Below are 19,419 nucleotides of genomic sequence, written 5' to 3'. Positions count from 1 at the left end.
AAAGAAGATATCTGTTTCACTGAGTTTTGTGAGGAATACATATGAAAAAAAATATAAAGACGTAGCCCAGTGTTTGGCACTAAATTTTAGTTTTCCTTCCTTTCCCCTCCCTCTTTGAAAAGCTTATATAAGTTATGAGGAGTTTTGATACAATACGGTCTTGCAAGGCAGAGTACAGAGATGTACTTTAAAACATCTTTCTGGGGCGCTTGGGTGGCTCAGTTGGTTAAGTGTTCAACTTGGGCTCAGGTCATGATCTCAGTTTGTGAGTTCGAGCCCCGTGTCAGGCTCTGCACTATGAAGCCCGCTTGGAATTCTCTCTCTCTGTCTCTCTCTCTCCCCCTCTCTCTCTGTTCCTCCTCAACTTGCACTTTCTCTCTCTCACAAAATAAATAAACTTAAAAAAAATCTTTCATGATACCAACTCAAAAGAGATCTGCAACCCCATGTCACAGCAGCATTATTTATTTGTTTGTTTATTTATTTATTTTTAAAATTTATATCCAAGTTAGTTAGCATATAGCAGCATTATTTATAATAGCCAAAGCATGGAAATAACCTAAGTGTCCATTGCCAGATGAATGGATAAAGAAGTTAGTGTGTGCGTGTGTGTGTGTGTGTGTGTGTGTGTGTGTGTGTGTGTGTGTATAAAAATGGAATAGCATCCAGCCATTAAAAAAAAAGCCCACAAAGAAATCCTGCCATTTGTGACAACTTGGATGAACCTTGAGGGCACATGCTAAGCGAAGTAAGTTAGAGAAAGACAAATACTGTTTGATCTCACTTACATTGGAGTCTAAAACAAAAACAAAAACAAAAACCCAAACTCATAGAAAAAGAGATCGGATTTGTGGTTACCAGAGGCAGGGTGTTGGGGAGAGGGAATTAGAGAAAAGTGACCAAGGGTACAAACTTCCATTTACAAGATAAGTTTTCTGACATAATGTACAGCATGCTGTCATTAACACTGCTGTATGATAGATATGAAAGTTACTAAGAGAGTAAGTCCTAAGAGTTCCGAAAGAAAAAAGAAATCTTTTTCGTTTTTTCCTTTTTTTTCTTTTAACTTTCCCTCTTTATTGCATCTATATGAAATGATGGACGCTGACTAAACTCACTGGGGTGGTCATTTCACAATATACATAAGCCAAACCATTATGCTGCATACCTTAAACTTACACAGTGATATATGTCAATTACATTGCAATAAAATTGGAAAGAAAAATCTTTCATGGAAAGGAAAACCAGAGAAAAGGTCATTAAATTTGGCCAAAAAGAAATTGGGCAGGGCTCTCTAAGAGAAAACATTTTATCATCTTTGGAGATTGCATGCTGAGATGGGTTGATGTGCAAACATCTGGATATATCGCCCTTTACTGACCACAGAGAAGGACCATTAGGAGTGAACTTTCTTAACTATGCTTCCCTCCTTTTCCAGCACTCTTCTTGTCTGTCCTCTCAATAAACCCTCCACCCATATTCTTCCTTCCTTCCAGTCTTGGAGGAGTAGAGACTCCACCTGCACCATTTCCCTTTTATTCAGAAATTTTGTCTTTTCTGTTATCACCGTTTTCTTCACCAATCTTGGGTTTTCTACTGAGGTTTTAATATGGTTGTTTAAATGGTGGGAAGATGCTCACCCAGACTTACTTCAGGGATGAGGCTTTGTTGTAAGGATACGCTGAAATGTAAATAGCCCGGAAAACAATCCAAAAGGCCATGCATTTGATCTCTAGAGATTCCTGTGTTGGGAGAATAAATCTGTATCTTTAGATGCCGTCTCTCTATTCATCTGCTGTATATACACATGACAGGGATTGGATAGGGATGTGGGACAAAGTAGTAAAACTGCCAGCTTTGGATTCAGACAACTGCTTTCACTATTTTCTAGTTTTCTACCCTGGGCAAGTTATTTGAGCCTTCTTGTGCCTGGCCCCTCCCCTGTATCTTGGAGATGCTAATAGCCCCTGCCCGCTAGGGCAGTTTTCAGAATGAAATAATCTATATACATTGTACAATATCTGACACATAGAAGCTTCCAGTAGCTGTGAGCTGTCATTTTGATCATTTACCATTATTATCATTGTTGTCATTGTCATCACCATTGTCATCAACATCTTTTCACTGGGGCTATTTACCACTTTCTATTTTTTTTACGTTTATTTATTTTGAGAAAGAGCACGCATGCATAAGTGGGGGAGGGGCAGAGAGAGAGGGAATCGAGAGAAAATCCCAAGCAAGCTTCCCACTGTCAGCACAGAGCCTGATGCAGGGCTCGATCTCATGAACCATGAGATCATGACCTGAGCTGAAATCAAGAGTCGGGCGCTTAGCTGACTGAGCCACACAGGCGCCCATATTACCACTTTCTAATATGGAGCACTCCTGTTTGGTAGAGTTCTTTATCACGCTTCCTCAGAGCCACACTGAGTGACTGCCTAGATTCCAGTGTAAAAGCCGTGACACTAGAAATATCCTTGGTAGAAAACAGTGAGTTCCTGGTTGAAGACTATTTTATTGATCTGGAATCCCCAGGACTCTGTACAGAGCTCAGTATATAGGGCTTTGTCAGTGAAAGCTGATCAAATAAATTTGAGTGTGTGATTCAAAACCTTTCTCTTTGTATGTTAACCTGTTTCCTCATATACTCTACAAAAAGGAGATGTGTGATCAGACAGGTGCTTTCTTAAACCAAACATTTTGTTCCTTTTTACCCTGGGGGTATAATTGATCTTAAATAATACCTATTGCTTTATGTCTGATTACTAACACAATGAATTATATTTTAGGCTTTTAATTCTTTTAGTAAACAGTTTGATTTGGTTATCTCTAGATAGATAGAGGCCTTCCTTCTAGTTTGATTAGCCAAGGATAAGAAGAAATTCAGATAACTTTTCTTGGGAGCAAGTAATTTAAATGTACTCATACCTCTTAACTAATATTTCTGTTTAAAATATGGACAACTGAATTTAGTAAACAAACATAATGGTAGGAATATAGAAACTAGGCATTTTTCAGATATTTTAGTTTTTTTGTGTGTGTGGGAAAGTTGTACCCATGCTCATGACATCCTGACTTATAATATGTCTTTTTTAATTTTCGCTTTGTATTTTTGTCTTTAACCAATGGATTTCAAATTTTTTTTTAATGTTTATTTCCGAGAGAGAGAAAGAGAGACAGAGCGTGAGCAGGGGAAAGGCAGAGAAAGGGAGACACAGAATCCAAAGCAGGCTCCAGGCTCCAACCTGTCAGCACAGAGCCCAATGCAGGGCTTGAACCTACAAACTGCGAGGTCATGACCTGAGTTGAAGTCGGACGCTTAACCCACTGAGCCACCCAAGTGCTCCTAACCAATGGATTTTTAGAAATTCTTTTGTGCTAAACTTTACAGGGGCCTGGGTTATATTTTTGTTATTTCTTGTGATCAGAGAATATGATCTATATGATACCAATTTTAGTTAAAATTTTATTCATGAACTAGTATGTGATAATTTTGTTCAAGTGAATTGTACAATCCGAATGTTCTGTATTCTGCCTTTCCCCTTATTGTTTACACTGTCAGTTGCTGAGAAAGATACATCAAAATACCCAAATAGGGGTGCCTGGCTGGCTCAGTTGGTGGAGCATGAGACTCTTGGGGTTGTAGGTTTGAGCCCCACGTTGGGTGTAAGGATTACCTAAAAAACCTTAAAAAATAAAATAAAATATCCATTATAATAATGTATTTGTCAGTTTCTCTTTTTCTCTCAGTCACTTTTTCGTGTTACATTTGTAGGTTGTGTTTTCTTATCGTTTTGATAAGATAAGAATTATCTAAGTTTAGAATTATTTATCTTCCTTTTATAATCTGATGAGGCTTTAATAATGATTTGTGCCTTACAGTTTATATTGTCTGATATTGATAGAGTAACTGATTTATTTCATTAATTTTTGCCTGTTATTTTTTTCTATCCCTTTGTTTTCAGTTTTCTGTGTGTTAGATTTATCTCTTACAGCCAGTCTATGTCTAGATAAAAAAAATATAATCTCAGAGTTGCTCTCAATTGATGAATTTAGTCTATTTATGTTTATTGTGATCATGATATTTGAATTCATTTCTATCATTTTATGCTTTAAAAAATTCATCATATATTTTCTTTCTTTCCTTTTTGGAATTGACACCATTTTACTGTTTTATTTTTCCTCTTCTAGTTTGGAAGTCATACATTCTGTTTCAATTCTTTTAGTGACAGTTCTATTTTTAGCATGCATTCATGAGAATTCAAGCCACTCTCTCTAATTGATGTTTCTCTTCCCAAATAAACAATCTTAGAAAGGTCTAGCCAAAATTATTCCTCTCTCATCTTATTTGTTACTATCCAGTATTTGGTGCTACCTTATTTCTGTACCTCCAAAAATTAATTGTTATTATTTTATACATTCTATGTTTATTAGGTTTCCTCTCATGTTTAACAATTTAGTTTCTTACCATTGCACCTTGAATTTCATTGCTTTTCTTGGGTTCATGTTTCTCCATCCCAAAGAAACAGTAATTATTTCAAAGGGGGTATGAGTGATATATCTTTTTAACCTTTGCCTAACTGAAATGGCTTTAATTTATCCTCACTCTTGAATGATAGTTTATCTGAGAATATAATTCTAAATTGAAGGCTTCTCCCTTCCCCCACCATCTTAAACACATTATCCCATTGTGTTTCTGACCCATAAACCTACAATAACTGAAACATATTGAGACCAGCAGAGGAGTAAAAACATATATATACATATGTGAAACATATATGAAACAGAGAAGACAATCCAGAAGAAGAGACCTTTATACATATTTCTTAAATGACATGGCATTTTATAAAAATCTGTGGGAAAAATTTATCCAATAAATGCTACTGGGAAAATTATATATCTGTTTGAAGAACATAATATGACATGATACAAACATAAATAAACTTCCAAATAGATTTGAACCACAAAAGTGCTTAAAGAAGATATAAGAAAACATTGGTATGATCTTGATGTGAAACAAAAGACCGATTTGGCTGTGTACTAAAGCTTCTTATGACGAGAGATACCATGAGTAAAGTGAAAAGATATATAACAAGGCAAATATGGTATATAAGAAAAGTTATCTATAGTTACTAAATAAACTTCATAGGTTACTGGGGGTGGGGGGAAGAACAAAAGAAATAAATAGGCAATATACAAGTAAAAGAAATATAAAGTATGGCAAATGTATTAGTCAACCTTGCTAGCAATTTAAAAAAATACAAAGTGAAATGAGATTGGTTAGTCATTTGTCAGATTAGCAAAGATTAGAAATTATTTTTAATGTCCAATGGTGTTATGAGGAGATAGGAAGCCCCTTAAAGTATCATTTGGATTATAAATTTTAAAATAGTTTTGGAGGGGGCATCTGGATGGTTCTGTTGTTAAGTGTCTGACTATGACTCAGGTCATGATCTCGCAGTTTGTGGGTTTGAGCCCTGCGTCAGGCTCTGTACTGACAGCTCAGAGCCTGGAGCCTGCTTTGGATTCTGGGTCTCCCTCTCTCTGTGCCCCTCCCCCACTCACACTCTGTTTCTCTCTCTCAAAAATAAATAAAGATTAAAAAAAAATTTTTTTAACATCTATTTATTTTTGAGAGACAGAGAGAGACAAAGCAGGAGACGAGGAGGGGCAGAGAGAGAGGGAGACACAGAATCTGAAACAGGCTCTAGGCTCTGAGCTGTCAGCACAGAGCCCGATGTGGGGCTTGAACTCATGAAGCATGAGATCATGACCTGAGCTGAAGTCAGACGCTTAACCGACTGAGCTACCCAGGTGCCCCCAAAATAAATAAACTTAAAAAATAAAACAATAAAATAGTTTTGGAGGGGGCCCCTGGCTGACTCAGTCTGTAGAGCATGTGACTCTTGATCTCAGGGTTGTGAGTTTAAGCCCCACGTAGAGATTATTTAAAAATAAAATCTTAAAATAGTTTTAGAGGGTAATCTATCAATAATCTTAAATGTGTATATGCCTTGGTTCAGCAACTCGACTTCTTTGAATTTATTTTAAGGGACTAATTGGATACAGGTACTCATTTTCATTGTAATATGAATACTAGCAAAGAAATTAGAACCAACCTAGATTTCCATCAAGGGACACTTTAGATAAATAATGCTATATTCATAAAACAGAATGCTATATAGGTTTTTAAATTGTAAAATGACGCCTTTCTAATAAAAAGAAAAAGGTTTAAATAGTATATACACACTGTGATCTAAATTTTGTATATGAAATATGCAAAAGTAAATAGCATTAAAAGAAAACTGAAAGAATTTATGCCAAAGTTTGTGCTTTTCTATATTTTTCAGATTTTAAAAAATTTATTACTTGAAATATATTTATTTGTGTAAATATATAAAAATGCATGTGTATATGTGTAAGCACACACAAGTACATGTGACTATTTTCAGAATGTATTATAAAAGTGTATTATTTGATAACTGTTTGGAAACATTAGTGTTCATTCAGTTACTAGTTTTGCCTATCTTTTGTCTGAAGAAAACTCCTAATTCTGTGGTTTGAAAACTGAGGTTATGTCAGCACTCTTTTTTTTAAAGTTTTATTTATTTTGAGAGAGAGAGAGAGATGAGCGAGCACACGAACAAGCGAGGGAGGGGCAGAGAGAGACGACAGAGAGAGAGAGAGAGAGAGAGAGAGACAGAGACAGAGACAGAGTCAGTTCCAAGCAGGCTTGGTGCTGTCAGTGTGGAGCCCAATGCAGGGCTCGATCCCACGAAACAGGAAATTATGACCAGAGCTAAAATCAAGTCAGACGCCGAACCCACTGAACCGTCTAGGCGCCCCGTCAACACTCTTTAAAAGAGAAATCGATTTCGTCTCCATAGGTAATCTTGAAATGGGAGACCTTACGTTCATTTGGGCTACTGTCCCTGAAACGTCCCGTTTTGCTCTTGCTAATATAGTCACAAATGTAACCATCTCTGGTACACGCCCCACAGGTTCCAGGAAGTAAGTCAGGCTTCTGTTCTAAGACGCTGTGGGGACAGGCTCGGGTCTTAACCACGGCGTCACGGCCTCGCTCTTGCCCCGGCGACTCGGGCGCCTCGAACGCCGGGTTGGCGAAGCCACGGGAAAGCACTGTGTGATCGTCTCTCCGGTTTAGGCTCCCGGAGGGAAAGGTGTGGCTACCGTGTCGTGCGAAGGCAGAAGAGCTCCGAGGAGCAGCTGCGCTGCGCCAGCAAAGCCAAGAAAGCCGGGGGCCACGTGACCCGCGTGAAGGAGCTGCTGCTGAGCGCCCTGAGCCCCGAGCAGCTGGTGCTCACGCTCCTGGAGGCGGAGCCGCCGCACGTGCTGGTGAGCCGCCCCAGCACCCCCTTCACCGAGGCCTCCATGATGATGTCCCTGACCAAGCTGGCCGACAAGGAGCTGGTGCACATGATCGGTTGGGCCAAGAAAATCCCAGGTAGGGCTTTCTGGATCTCAGCTCAGTGCAGAGGACTTTAAAAAATATCTAACTAAAAACGATCTGTTCCAGCTTTCTGTTTTTCCCTGGCATCTGTCTGGGGAGGTGGGGTGGGGGGGGGGGGGGGGGAGCTGTGAGCCCAGGTAACTGTCCTTTATTATCTTCGATGACTTGTATTAAGTCTGTAGAAGGAGTCCAAGGCCGGACGTTGTGAGTTGCACACGCAGAGTTCAGAGTTTCCTTCCTTAGGGCAGCGTGTAGCCGCAGCTTTAAAACGTTGGTTGTTTTCTCTGTGTCGTGGGTGTTTTCGTAGCTTGTGAAAACTTGCTCTTTTGTTTTCACAGACACTAGGAGCCGAGGAGGAGGGTGGGTGTTTCTCACGGCCTCTTGCTTTCCCCAGGCTTTGTGGAGCTCAGCCTGTATGACCAAGTGCGCCTCCTGGAGAGCTGCTGGATGGAGGTGCTGATGGTGGGGCTCATGTGGCGCTCCATTGACCACCCCGGCAAGCTCATCTTTGCTCCAGACCTCATTCTGGACAGGTGAGAGAAAAATGCATCGCGTTTCTCCTCCCGACTTGTCTGAGCCCCGGGCGCTGCCTCACACCTCACACCTGAAAGGTCAGTCAAGAGGATGATAATGTCATGAGCTCCCTCACCAGGTCAAGAGCCCAAGAAGGAGAGCATGGGTACTAGGATTCAGTGTCCTGTGACTTATCCTTACCCGCAGTGGGGTGACATTTACAGGTCAGACTATAAGAGCCCCTATCTTGCAGAATATGTGGCTAGTAAGTGTGCAAGTCAACTTAGATTTTTCAGCATTAGAAATTTCATTTTCAGTTTATAATTTTAAGTTGCCCTGCTGTTCTTTCCACTTGTGGGGACCATGCCTATCTCTTCCTGGACAGGTGATAAAATTCTTACAGATCTGCAGTTTATTTTAATGTGCTTTGACTCTAACTGCACGCTCTATAGCATTTTTGACAGTAGCAGTGGAAGGAATGGTTATTAAAACCAAACGAAAGGTAGTGGAAATTAAGGAATGATAGCGCCAATGCCATCACTCGATTGCGCCTTTTCTTTTAAAGATGGTGCAGAAAAGGAACCAATTTTTAATTGACTCAGGGGAACTGTTCATGGAGGAAAAACCAGAATATACAACACTAAAAATGTTAGTAGGAAAAGTGGGACACTTTCTTGGAATACATTTGAGCAGGTTGAAAATCTCTCCATGGAAATGGATTTCCACGTTCCTTATTTTGAGAAAGTTCTAATGTAGAATGTTCAGTCACATTTGACTCTGTGCACAGTGTAGAAGGAGCCATTATATGAATGGAAAATGTCTGCCCCCAACTCTTGGAACTGCCTGTTTAGATCATCAGGAGACCCCCGTGCACATGTTACACAGATGAAAAGTGACGCCCCTAAGTTGTTAGCCTCCACTCTGCCTCTTGTTCTGCATGACACCGTTGACAAAGCACTGTTTTAGTGGAGAACAGAGCCTTTGGGAAGAGCAGGAGCAAGCCCTGGTGTTAAACCATAGAAGAACGTAGGTTCTGGAAGCTGAGACCCTTCAGTAACAATCAAAACAGTCAACTTATTGGCTTGTATATATCAGTCCCCATCTTAAGCATTTGATGTGTTAACTCATTTTATCTTCACGGCCCTTTATGGGTAAGTGCCATTATTATCCTTATCCTTCAGTTATGGAAATGGGGGGGTCAGGTAATTTGCCTGTGGTGACAAGGTGACAGGGTAGTAAGTGGTAGAGCTGGATGTAGGGGCTGGCTGTGAAGTCCATGCTCTTAACTCTGACAGTAGTTACCTGTACAATGGGTCATGCCCCTCAGAGGGACAGAGAACTGAAAAGGGAAAGAGGAGGAGAGGCAAAGTGACTTTCTACTTGATTCTTTTATCTTGGGACAACTCCATTCTACTCTCTGCCCACTTCAGAAACCTTCTCCTCTTCCTGTCACGGAGGACACCATCTGGCAAGGCAGGCTGGAAAGCCAAGCCCCCTGCTGAGCCGTCACTATCTTTCATTTACTCATTATGTTCCTCTTGGCGTTCAGATGAAGCCACACACACACGCACACACACACACTTCTCCTAGAAGTTAGTGCTAGGAAGAAGTTTCACGCCTTGAATCAATACATTTGCAGACACCGGGATTGGGTTGCTGTTGCCTTTTGTCCTGATTTCTACATTGATGCCGCATTTAATGTTTATGTGCAGTGACTGTTTCGTTCCTGGTTTTTAGTATAACCACCTCTCCTCTTTGTGTGAGTTCTTTGATTCCTGTGGATGGAATTTACTGTAAACTGACACGAATCCTGGACAAATTTTAGGCCTACCTTTCGGTTAAGTAATAGAAGGAAAGCAAGAAGTAATTTTTGTTACAAATGATTTTTAATAGACTCACATTACTTTTTATAAATATTTGAAAGTATTGTGTTGCCCAGCACACAAGTCTAGTATATTTGAGTAGAGGAGAGGCGCCTTTGGAATCGTAAATGCGTTCACAGTGAGCAAGCATTTTTTTGTTTGTTTTTGTAGTGCCTGTGGTGGTTATTTTTTGTTGCAACCTCTAATATTGTTAACACGTAAACTTTGTGAGGTCTAGAATTTCAAGTCTAAGATAAGATAGTTCAATTCTTTTGTGCGTCTATTATTACAGATAAATACTGTTTTATGTGATGGGTATGTTTCTGGAGGAGTTGTCGCTTCAAATACGCTTGAAACGTTTTTTATTCAGAGTCAGAGGTGATACGTCACAAAGAAGTTCTATTATGAGGTTTTTCTGCAACATGAATAAATAATTTGCACACCGCTTAAAAATCGCTCTCTTTTGGCAGACTGTCCCATCAGAGTGCCTTCACGTGGTGGTGTGACCATTAAAGCTGTGAATATAACTAAATTAGCCCACTTGTGGAGACTGAGGCAACAATTCCTATTTCCCTTTATTCTTGTTGAGGCTTCTGCAGTGAGAAAACTTAGACCTATTGAGGATGAGAGGAAGAACCGGTTATCTCAGCTTATTTCTAACAAGGTAGTTCTCTTGGTAACTACTAGAGTCACAAATTCATGTGAGGATCTACCACAGAATCTGAGCTTTTATTTGCTGGAAAAATCGTATCTGCTAAGACATGTCATGTCCTTGGCATCAACAGGAAACAGTCTAATGTTAAGTATTATTTAAAATTCAGGGGCGCCTGGGTGGCTCAGTCGGTTAAGCATCTGACTTCAGCTCAGGTCATGATCTGACGGTTTGTGAGTTCGAGCCCTGCGTCAGGCTCTGTGCTGACAGCTCAGAGCCTGGAACCTGCTTTGGATTCTGTGTCTCCCTCTCTCTGTCTGCCCCTCCTCTGCTTGCACTCTGTCTCTCTCTCTCAAAAATAAATAAACATGAAAAAAATTTTTTTAAAAATCGGAGGGAGTTTGGATCTGGGCACGTCCCTCATTGTGGATGCGTGTGGAGTTCCGTGCACTCGTATCATTGTGCGTGTACTGAGTCTGCATTCACATTAGTTCTTTGTATGTCGACTTTCTTTAAGATACCCAAAGAATCTTCACTTTAAAAATTTCATCTCCCTTTGGTACGCACGTAATTTTCATTTCTGTTCAATATTTAAGTCTTCTCCATGTGTTAAGCTTTAAGCCCCCAACCTGTTGCCCTGACACAGAAGTAAACTATGGTCTCCAGCCACAGGTGTGCTGCCACCAGATATGAACGTGGGTACAAAATGGTGCACCCAAAGCCAGGTCCACTCATTCAACATTTTGTCGTTGGGATCAAATAGAATCTTTTTCTTTTATAAAGGAGTGGTTATCACACAATAAGACATTCCACATGTAGTTACTAATTTTACCTTTACTTAGCCCTAGTTTATGGACAAATGGTGTGCAAAAGTAAGTTTTTATGAGTGGGTTGGTTTGACTGATGGATTGTTTCAGTATTTTAAAATTCAAATCATGTTCTTTCTCTCTTTTTTTTTTTGAGAGAGAAAAAGCGTGTAAGTGAGCAAGGGGTAAAGAGAGAGGGGGAGAGAGAGAAAATCCCACGAGGGGTAGAAGGAGGGGAGAGAGAGAGAGAGAAAGAGAGGGAAGCAGGGCTCACTTGAATTAGGGCTTGTGTTCCCCCAAAGTGGGGTTCGTGCTTACCTGAAGCGGGGCTCAAGCTTATCTGATTCGGGACTCAAACTCACAAACTGAGATCATGACATGAGCTGAAGTCAGATGCTTAACTGACTGAGCCACCCGGGTGCCCTGTTCTCTCTTTTTAATTCAAATCTTTTAATCCCATCCTAATTTCTTTTTTTGTTGTTGTTTTTTAGATTTTTTTTTTAACATTTATTCATTTTTGAGAGATGGAGAGAAACAGAGTGTGTGCAGGGGAGGGGCAGAGAGAGAAGGAGACACAGAATCTGAAGCAGGCTCCGGGCTCTGAGCTGTCTGCACAGAGCCTGATGCAGGGGTTGATCCCACAAACCGTGAGATCATGACCTGAGCCGAAGTCAGATGCCCAGCAGACTGAGTCACCCAGGTGTCCCCCATCCTAATTCCTTACGCCCAGTTCAGTTCATTCCATAGTTATAAAATAAGAGTAATAGATCTCATTAACTTAGTATTTAAAAGTCCTTCCTCTGTAAGACTCATTTTAAGGCAGAGCTTTAGTAGGGTGTCATTTATGAGGTGTTGTCCCATATTTCCTGTATTTCTCATTTATTGTCTACAAAAATTACCTGGTTTCTCCAGCCTGTGAAGTGAATACAAATATTCTAACCGTGCCACCCCTTGAATGAAATGGCTGGCTGTCACATCTATTTAATAAAAGCAATCAAACCTGATTCTTTAAAATTCATTGAGAGATTCACTTTTTCCATGAGGTATACATGTTCTGATTACAGTGAGTTATAGCATTTCTCAGGGTTTAGGATGCTCTAGAATATAAACTCTCCCTCCATTTTTTAAAAAAGTTTATTTATTTATTTTGAGAGAGAGAAAAAGAGCATGAGTGGGAGAGGAGCAGAGAGAGAGGGAGAGAGAGAGAATCACAAGCAGGCTTCAAGCTGTCAGCATGGAGCCTGATGTGGGACTCGATCCCACAAACCCTGAGATCATGACCCAAGCTGAAATCAAGAGTAAGATGCTTAACTGACTGAGCCACCTAAGTGCCCCTCCCTCCATTTTTGAAATATGAGTTTGTGTTTAAAATGGCAAGCATTTTGGGATGCCTGAGTGGTTCAGTCAGTTAAGCATCTTGGTTTCAGCTCAGGTCAGGATCTCACAGTTCATGAATTTGAGCCCCGCATTGGGACTGCTTGGCATCCTCTCTCTCTCCCCTTCTCTGCCCCTCCCCTGCTCGCTCTCTCTCTCTCTCTCTCGCTCAAAATAAACTTTAAAAAAATGGCATGCATTTTAATGAGGAAATTATACTAGTTTCAATACTTAGGGATGTGTTTTTAGGTACACGTGGCAACCTCTGCACAAAATGGTTTTGATTTCAGATGAATCCTCTTATCATACTGTTTGGGAGTGGTGTGAGTATGCATGCATCTACATGTGCATGACCCCCCACCTCTGACTGGGTCTCAAAGAAAAGAGCCAAACTGTTAATCAATGAAGGACTTGGGGGGCTTTTTGTTTTTGTCCCCAGAGATATTTTGTTTTGTTTATTTAGTTTGTTAGTTTCATTTTATTTTATTTTTTAATGTTTATTCATTTTTTGAGACAGAGGCAGAGTACAAGTGGGGGAGGGGCAGAGAACGAGGAAGACCCAGGATCCAAAGCAGGATCCAGGCTCTGAGCTGTCAGTACAGAGCCCGACATGGGGCTTGAACCCACGAACTGTGATATCATGACCTGAGCCACAGCTGGTCACTTAATCGAATGAGCCACCCAGGTGCCCCTATTTATTTAGTTTTGTAAAGATTTAAAAAAAAAATTTTTTTTATTTTTGATAGAGACAGAGCACAGTGGGGAGGGGCAGAGAGAGAAGGAGACACAGAATCTGAAGCAGGCTCCAGGCTCTGAGCTGTCAGCACAGAGCCCGATGCGGGGCTCAAACTCACAAACTGTGAGATCATGACCTGAGCCGAAGTCGGACCCTTAACTGACTGAGCCACCCAGGTGCCCCTGCAAAGATTTTTTTTAAAGTAATATCTACACCCAACGTGGGGCATGAACTTACAGCCCTGGTATCAAGAGTCACGTGCTCTGGGGCGCCTGGGTGGCTTAGTCGGTGAGTCATCTTGATTTTGGCTCGGGTCACGATCTCGAGATTTGTGAGTTTGAACCCCTTGTTGGGCTCTGCGCTGATAGTGCAGAGCCTGCTTGGGATTCTTTCTCTTTCCTTCTCTCCCTCTGCCCCTCTCCCGTCAAAATAAATAAACTTAAAAAAAAAAAAAGTCACATGCTCAGGGCACCTGGGGGGCTCAGTCGGTTAAGTGTCCAACTCGTGATACCAGCTCAGGTTGTGATCTCAAGGTTATGAGATTGAGCCCCGCTTTGGGCTCCGTGCTGAAGGGGAGCCTGCTTGGGATTCTCTTTTTCCCTTACTCTCTGCCTCTCTCCCACTCATGCACGTGCACTCTTCTTGTTAAAAATAAAGAAATGATCATTAAAATAGTCATTACAAATGTGTAACATGCTGTAAAGACTGAGCCAGCCAGGTGCCCCTGACCCCCCAAGACATTTTAGAACCAGTTTTATTCAGCATCAGCTAACCTCAAGCCCAACAATTACGATTTCCAATAATTGTCCCCAAGCATAGTGATTTGATTATGTGGCATGAGGGGCCTTCAGGGAATAGGTATTTCACTACGTGCAAAGCATGCATTGTCCTTACTGGACACTTACAGCTGGCTGCCTGGGAAAGCCCAGAGCAGGGGAGGTGGGAGGAGGGGAGATTTGGAGGTTTCCTACCGATTTGGGCACCCTTTGCCCAGGGCTGATTCTCCAAGGTGGCCTTTCCCTATGAGTGACTTCTAGGAGGCACTGGCGTTTTATCACTTAACCTGTGCATGTTCGGAAAGCCTCAAGTGGTTGCAGAAGTTACCATATTTGTTTGCAACTTGCAGTGGGCTTGCTTGTAGCTTTGTGCAGGTGAGTCTGCGAGGGTTTGGATGCTGTGGAATGCAGGATCCTGGCAAGCTGCTGTCCTTTCACAGAACCCAGTGGGAAAGACTCACCGCCATTGGTGCTCCATTTCGATTCCGCAGAGGCCCTTTCTCCAGCCACCGCCATCACTGGAAACGTCCTGGCTTGGGGTTGGGGGGAGGAGGAGAGGGAACAGTCAGTTCTCTGAAGATCTCAGGTTCCCTTCAGGGGCTGCGTGGGAGACTAAGGATGAAACCCGCAGACACCCACCTCTGCCAGGCTCTCCTTCATCATGCTCTGCAGGTGTTAAGAAGCAAATGAAGTTTCATGGGAAAATCATCTAACTGCTTGTCAAGGGCTTCCAATGACTATGGCTGATGATAATAGAAGATTTTGGGGGGAGCAGTGAGGCAGAATAATGTGTGTCTGGCTGGAGTGAACTGAAGCTGGTATTTTCCAGATACAGTTCAAGTAACTTCCTTCAAAAGTACGCATATAAAAATTCATTTCTATGAATGTTCAAAAGAATTTTGATTATATGGTTTGAAGTTTGTCTAAAACCTTTGCTTAAAAATAATCTTTGGCAAGTCAAAAATGTGCATATTTCCATTTCTACCTTCCTTTCCTGATTCTAATCTGTCTTCTCGCATTGTGATTTCTTTGGCTTTTTTTCAAGTTACGTTAAATGTCTCTTAGTTACCCCACCAGTTTCTTACATGACCTCCAGGAAGTGAGTTAAGCCCTCCGGTATGAAGGATTGTTTCAGTATCATTCAGTCTTCCTCATTAGCCCTTCAAAGTCTTCTGATGGGATCACGGAAGGTCTCATTTTAGCAACGTGTGTCGTAACTAGGGCTGGTTGGCCGAAATGGTCTAGGAAGGAAAATGATCAACAGAAACGGCAATCTGTTAAGGAAACATTTGGTGCGCGGGTAGAAGGAAAATGCATTTCTAATGCACACTTTTGTCTCAGTAGCATTTATTCAAATGTTTGCTGTCAGAATTTATAGAAGTTCCCTATCCTCTCTATGTGAAGATTATTCTAGTAATTTTATATCACTGGATGTGCTTTCATTACCGGTTTGTCAGAGTTAAAGGGTGTTCAAGATGAAATTTGAGGTTAACAAGAAAATACTCATTGCTTTTGCTGGTTGCCTAGTGCTGCATGTTTCTTAAATTTCCAAACAAACTTTTGTAGGGATGAGGGGAAATGTGTAGAAGGAATTCTGGAAATCTTCGACATGCTCTTGGCAACGACTTCAAGGTTCCGTGAGTTAAAACTCCAACACAAAGAGTATCTCTGTGTCAAGGCCATGGTCCTCCTCAACTCCAGTAAGTAGCCACACAGCTGGGCTGTGTTCTATGGGGGAGAGATGCTGTTTCTAGAACTAGCCTGGTGGGAAGAACAGTATCAAACTTCTTATTTTACTTAAAAAGGGAAAAATGGCTTCCTTTCTGACTTCTCTGTTTCATTTTCTAGGGATTGAAACAGTAGTTAACTTTTGGTAACTTGAATGTGAATTATTCACTGGCTGAATTACTGGCAGTAATTTAAAAAGTGGCTCAAGCTGGAAAAGAAAAAAAAAAGAACTTTAAAATACTTACTTTACAGCTTTGTTCATTGTTTATATAGGCATTTTACATGGTTGACCCGCATATATATTTACTCTTTTGCTTTTACAGATTCATTCATTCATTGATTTCATTTATTCATTTGGTAAAGCCATTGAAGATGTAGTCCTGCCTTCCAACAGCTCACAGTCTAGGGAGGGAGAGAGAGAAAACAAATTATGAAAAGCAGTGATCGGTGGTCTAATAGAGTAGGTACAGAGTGCTGTGGGAAACCAGGAGAGACACAAGAGTGGCTGCAGAAGGAAACACGGTTTGAGTGCGTCTTCAGGGATGGGCATACATTGGCGGGACAAGGGAAGCACTAGGAGGAATGAAAGGAGGGCCAGGAGCTGCAGGCTGTGCAGAGGAGCAGAGGGAGGTGCGTATGGTTGTGCAGGGTGGTACCAGAGATTACACTGCACACCTTGGCGGAGAACTGCCCCTGGGGTGCTGAGCAGCCCTAGAAGAGGTCCAGGCAGGGCAGTATCACAGACAGAGAAGCGTTCTGTAGAGATCACTGTGGCTTCCATGTGGAGGACTGGCTGGAGAGGGGAGAGGCAGAGGCAGGGGCCTACACAGAGTCATCAGGGACAATGAGAGCCTGAACGGACTTGCTGTGGAGGGGCCAGGGAGGAAGGGCCTGACTTGAAGGAAACATCGGGGTTCGAAGTGAGAAATGAGAGAGGCACTGAGGTACATGGGTGTGGTAGTGTTGCTGCTCTTTTCTTATTATATAAGTAAAACCTGGTTCTTGTAAACATTCAAACAAGAAAAACATACAAGGAAGAAAAAAATCACCAGGAATCTCCCCCCGCCCCTGGGCAAGATAACCACCATAAGTTTGGAGACCAATCTTTAACAGCTCTCTGTAGATAGATAGATAGGTAGATAGATAGACAGATAGATAGATAGATAGACAGACAGCTCTCGATAGATGCATAGGTACATAGGTAGAGATGGGTAGGTAGGTAGATAGATATTCGCACACACACATACACAGAGAGGGAGATACCCATGCACACACAGGCTTATATGTATAATTTTACATAAACAGCAGAGCATCTTATGTTAAAAATTATAAAGACTTTGAAAGAGGCCTACTTTCATCTAATTATTGGCTTGACCCTTCCAGCCCAACACCAACTAGCTAGTCTTAACAACCAGAGGATAGATTTTATACCTTCTTCTATCCTCTAATAATCTTTTAAAATAATACGTCCTCCCTCCAATATCCACATAGATAAGCTTTTTCCCCCTATTTAAAAAAAGTTAGGGGGAACCTGGGTGGCTCAGCTGGTTGAGTGTCCAACTTTTGGTTTCGGCTTGGGTCATGATCCCAGGGTCGTGGGATTGAGCCCCACTTGGGGCCCTGTGCTGAGTGTGGAGCCTGCTTGGGATTCTCTCTCTTTCTCCCTCTGCCCCTGCCCCTCTCCCCAGCTCACACTATCTCTCTCTCTCTCTAAAATTAAAAACAAAAACAAAAAACCTCACTTTAAAAAAATTAGCATAATTTTAAAAGTTGGGATACCTATATATACAAATACTTCTCTGTGTCTTGGGTTTTTACTTTCCAAAATGCTGTGAAATACCTCCAGGTCAGCTAGGAGAGGTCTAACTCATTCTTTGAGTGAGGACATTGTCTGAATTGTTCAACCATTTCTTTGATGGGCCTTTACTTAATTACAGCTTTTTTTTTGCCATCATAAACACTGCTGCAGTAAATACAGTTGTGCTATTTTGTACACATTTCTAAGTTTTTATGTAGTGTTGACACTGTTTAGTTTACCACCTACCTGGTGTTTGGCCCAGCTCCTGTCCCTGGTATTGCTTGCTTTGCTTAGCTATTTACTCTCATTGGCTTATTTCTTTCTGAAATAATATGGGTATGCAAGTTTTTGTTGTTGTTGTTTTGTATATGCAAGTTTTAATCCTCCAACTGATGACTTACGGATAACTTCATTTGGGCATCATATGGGGCTTTGCTACCTAGATTTTATCCAATCTTACAACTTCATGCTGGAAACAATGGGAATCTCTGGGATTGTTTGATGCCACTTTATTTTAAATCATCCAAAGCAGCAGTTCCTGAAGCCAAAACTCAATGCAGACCCTGTGGCCACCTTCTGGGCACCTGCCCACTCCTTCTGTAACCTACACTCTCCTGCGTGTCTAACACCCCCACGTACTGTTGGCCACTGGCACTAGATCTGATGAGAGGGAAAGGGAGACATACAGAGCAGTGCTTCTTGAGCCTTGGCATGGAGCATGGAGATAGAGGGCTGGATCTGGGCAGGGAGAGTCAGTCCTGAGGGAGGGGAAGGGGGGAAATGAAGAAGGAGATATAGAGACCCCGAAGACAACCTTTATGTACTTCCCAGTTGGGTTTCAATCTGGCCCTACCTGCCTAGCAGGGCATTTCCCCTATACCCAGTGCACTCTCCACCCCAGTTCCAGAAAACAGTTTGTGAATAGAAATGGTCAACTGTTGGACAAATGAAAATTGTAGAGAAAGCCAAAGAAGACTCCTAAATGCTCTGGCGCTTCTGGCACCTTCTTGACATTTGTACCATTCACCTTTTACAACATAATACGAGGCTTACATCAGCGATTAAGGTGATGTGTGTATAGAGTACGTCCCACTGAGATCTTTGAAATTGATCGTGGAAGAAAATGGACTTTTCCTGATCTCTTTGAATCCACCTACAGACCTTACGTCACACGTGTGCTGTGATTTCTGTCTTTGTTGCTTGAAAAGTTCATTCCCATCTTGGCACAGGAGGATTATCAAGTGCTAGATTATGGGGCTCCTCTTACTTTTGGAAATAATTCAGAACTCCTTTCTGTGAAGCAAAGTGCTCCTTGCAAAGCCATGTGCTTCTTGTTACACCACTTTGCAGTAGAAAGCCTTCTGTTTGGCAAGGCTTCTTACTGTCAGTTTAGCCTCCGAGACATCATATTGTGTTGTTGTGAAAGCTAGAAGTATCATCTGTGCGAATGGGAAAGACCAAGGCTACAGCGTCCCTTCTGCAGCATCTGACAGAACTGCCATCATAAAATTATAGAGGGTGAGTCAGGCATGTGACGTAATTACCATTTGTGGTGGTAAATTGAGTAGAATTTGTTTATACTCAATCTATATTTAGGAAATCTTCTTTTAACAAAGTTCCTTTCTCACTTGGTAGTCAAAACAGTTGTCAAATGCATTTAGGAAAACGGGATTCTGTTTCTCCTGGGAAATTTCCATTGTCAG

General features: G+C 41.5%; 1 protein-coding gene across 3 annotated transcripts in view; it reads left to right on the top strand.

Annotated features, from left to right (window-relative positions):
* The window catches only part of ESR2 (estrogen receptor 2), a 58,851-nt gene that overhangs the window by 18,643 nt on the left and 20,789 nt on the right, over positions 1-19,419 (top strand). For 2 of the 3 annotated variants that reach the window (XM_007095208.3, XM_042989868.1), the window contains exons 4-6: positions 7,166-7,465; positions 7,866-8,004; positions 15,757-15,890. In XM_007095208.3, coding sequence (XP_007095270.2) covers positions 7,166-7,465; positions 7,866-8,004; positions 15,757-15,890 — 573 coding nt within the window. The remainder of the gene's footprint in view (positions 1-7,165; positions 7,466-7,865; positions 8,005-15,756; positions 15,891-19,419) is intronic. The other variant, XM_042989869.1, reaches the window with a different exon arrangement.

Source organism: Panthera tigris, chromosome B3 (genome assembly GCF_018350195.1).
Source record: "Panthera tigris isolate Pti1 chromosome B3, P.tigris_Pti1_mat1.1, whole genome shotgun sequence".
Taxonomy (NCBI): domain Eukaryota; kingdom Metazoa; phylum Chordata; class Mammalia; order Carnivora; family Felidae; genus Panthera; species Panthera tigris.
The sequence above is the reverse complement of the archived record's forward strand: the minus strand, read 5'-3'. Positions and strand labels throughout refer to the sequence as shown.